The sequence below is a fragment of the Citrus clementina genome, unplaced genomic scaffold (genome assembly GCF_000493195.1).
Source record: "Citrus clementina cultivar Clemenules unplaced genomic scaffold, Citrus_clementina_v1.0 scaffold_5, whole genome shotgun sequence".
NCBI lineage: Eukaryota > Viridiplantae > Streptophyta > Magnoliopsida > Sapindales > Rutaceae > Citrus > Citrus x clementina.
In genome coordinates this window covers 41,295,417-41,298,232 of record NW_006262201.1, presented here as the reverse complement: position 1 = coordinate 41,298,232, position 2,816 = coordinate 41,295,417, and the positions used below count along the sequence as shown (strand labels likewise).

The 2,816-nt window shown below is 51.8% G+C and overlaps 1 protein-coding gene across 1 annotated transcript; it reads right to left on the bottom strand.

The window, feature by feature from the left end:
• Window positions 1-459: 459 nt before the first annotated feature.
• LOC112098218 lies at window positions 460-2,511 on the bottom strand. The gene is made up of 2 exons (XM_024183868.1): window positions 1,932-2,511; window positions 460-1,577 (listed from the first exon to the last, which is right to left on the bottom strand). The coding sequence occupies exons 1-2, from the start codon at window positions 2,509-2,511 to the stop codon at window positions 460-462; spliced, it is 1,698 nt and encodes a 565-aa protein (XP_024039636.1).
• Window positions 2,512-2,816: the final 305 nt, after the last annotated feature.

The following is a 2,816-nucleotide window of genomic DNA, read 5'->3' as shown; positions in this document are numbered from 1 at the left end:
AGAATCCAAATAGTTTGAAGAAAATCCTGAGGCATGCAAAGGCTCGCCAAGTCTCAGAGCCTGTCTTATGGCGAGACAGAAGCCAAGCATGCCAGGATCTGCTCGGCCACGAGAAGGCAGCAGAATCCAAATCGTTTGAAGAAGATTCCCAAGGCATGCGAAGGCTCGACAAAGTCTCAAAGCCTGTCTTAGGGCCAGACAAAAGCCCAGCATGCCAGGATCTGCTCGTTCGCGAGAAGGCGAGCAGACTCCGAAGCATTCGGAAAGTTTTCTACGGCACGCAAAGGCCTCACCAAGTCTCAAAGCCTGTCTTACGGCGAGACAGAATCGATCAGCGTTTCAGACGAAAATTAATTCATGAGTACGACACGAGATAGTAATCAACAACATTTTTATTAATGGCTAACAGAGGGGATAAATTTCATAAACGTTGTTCATTACAATACAAGAAGAAATATGTCAAAAAGATGGTGGATCAGTGAGCCGAGCAGCATCGGTTGGCTGGACCTCCTCGGGTGCGGGAGGGGTATCACCAGTTGCGTCCGGGGGGGTGCTCGCCTCGCCAACATCAGCAGGGACTGCACGAGGAGGAGAGTTACCCTCCTCAATCACGATCGGCTCTAACCCCTCGGCATCTTCCTTGGCCGCCTCCTCGTCCATATGTTGAGCAACACCGGCTGCAAGGTCATCCATCTTCAGATCAGGGTGTTGCTTCCCGAGGACGGCCATGATACAACGATACGAATGCCGAAGTCCCTGGTCGTACTGGTTGTCGGCCTCCCTCTCCAAGTTCTCTACATGAGCTCGGTGGGAATCGCGGAGAGATTCGAGCTGAGCCTCATACATAGCCCTCTGCCCTTGGAGATCCTCCTTAACCTTGGTCAGCTCCTCCTCGAGGGTAATGGCTTTTGCTTGAGCAAGGGACTCTTGCTCTATCAGCTTGAGGTTCTCAACGTTTAGCTCCCCCGCCTTTTTCTCGGCTACGTCAGCTCTGGTCGTCGCCGATTGAATGTCCTCCTTCATCTTCCTGTCGTAACGGCCAACCTTGGCCTTATAGTAGGTGGCCATGCAGCTGAGATGGAAAGCGCTGTACTGCATGGCTCCCACCAGCTCGCCCAGGGTACAACCGTCAAAGCCCTCCAGGTCCTTCTTGCTCACGAGTTTAGACAACTCATTGAGATAGGGAACCAAGTGTTCTGGTCGGCTGTCGGGTAAGCGAGACCGAGGCACAACAGGTGGAGAAGAGGAAGCAGGATCAGTGGCCGCTCTACTGGATTCCCCGACTTTAGCAGAGGCAGGAGGGAGAGCCTGCAAGGGAGGAACCTGCTGCACGATGTTCTTTCGCTTCGCAGCGGGAGCATCTTTGTCCTGGTCCCTATCGGTTGTTGGAGGCCGAGAGCGTTTCCTGGTCAGAGCTCCAATCACTGCGTCCTCCATCTTATGGCCAGGAAGTATCAACCGAGACTCGAGGAAGTTGTATGTAGATAGCAGTTCTCGGCTCGAGCAGGAATTGGCCAATACAGCCTCGACCCGTTTAAGCAGACCAGGTCGGAGCGGGAAGTGAACACCCCAGGAAACTACAGCACAAACAGACACTTGGTTAGAGACAAACCAATACAGCAGGAACAATTATGGATACAAGACATCTAAAGCGAGCAGGCAACCTGGGACCGTGAAACGGGGTGGGACGCGACAATCCTTCCCGTCTATTTGTGCAACTTGACCCCAGGGACCCCCAGCAAAAAAGAATTTCCTCTTCCAAGTCCCACCACCACCAGTTGGAAGATCAGTTATGGGTTTCCTGCTCTTGGTACCAGATTGGAAGTAGTACCAGCCGGCATCTTTAGGGCTGCTCTTCAGCTGGTACAGGTGCTTCACCTCATCAACCGTGGGCTCGCTTTGGCAACATCTGTCCCACAATATGAACAGACCAGAGAGCACTCTCCACCCGTTGGGGTTCAGCTGACCAGGAGCCAGATTTAGCCCGTTAAGTATCCGGGCAAAGTAAGGCTGCAAGGGACACCTCAGCCCATACTTAAAGCTCTCCAGATACAGGGTAACGTATCCCCTGGGAGGCCGGCTAGGTGTATCCTTCTTTCCTGGGATCCTAAGAGGTATCTCACCAGGAATACTATACCTAAGTCGGAGGTCATTGAGCTCGTCGAACGTGGTCGTACACGACATGTAATCAATGGCATAATCACGCGACAAGGCTCTACCCCCTACTGTACCCCGTTCTTCTGGTCGTGATGCTCCTGATGGGGACGCCTCACTAGAATCATCCCCTTGACCCTCACTCAAGGTGTTCTCCGATCCAGAAGATCCTTCTTCATCGCTACTGTCGCTTGAGGAGGTTGTTTGGGGAGACATCCTCCTAGCGCTAGTACCAACACTAGACCTAATGGGCTCTAAGGGGATCCCGGGATCAAAAGCAAAATCAGCGGGCAGACTAGGCAAAAAACCTAGTTCGTCGTCACCAACCTCAACGACCTTCTCCTTACCCTTCGACATATCCTAAGTTCTAACCAAAACACCACCGCCAACTACAACCTCAAGCAAAGCAGAGAGAAAGGAAATTACCTACAACTAACCAATACCGAAAAAATATAGAAGAAATACCTGAAGCAGGGACTCGGTCAGAGAGAGACAGGGATGACAGCTTTGGCGCCGAGGTTCATTCGCCGGAGAGACAAGAATGGAGAAAATGACGAGTTCGTGTTTGAAGATTTTGGGTTTCCTTACTGAGAAGCAAACTCTTGGGCTGCCAGCATTTAATGACGCATATTCCGAGAATCCCGTAACCGTCGGTTTGAAAT

Coding starts and splice junctions, on each gene's coding strand:
- LOC112098218 (XM_024183868.1), bottom strand. CDS start 2,511: ATGTCGAAGGGTAAGGAGAAGGTCGTTGAGGTTGGTGACGACGAACTA. Junction 1,578..1,931: donor CGGGTGGAGAGTGCTCTCTG/GTCTGTTCATAT, acceptor TTTGTGCTGTAG/TTTCCTGGGGTGTTCACTTC.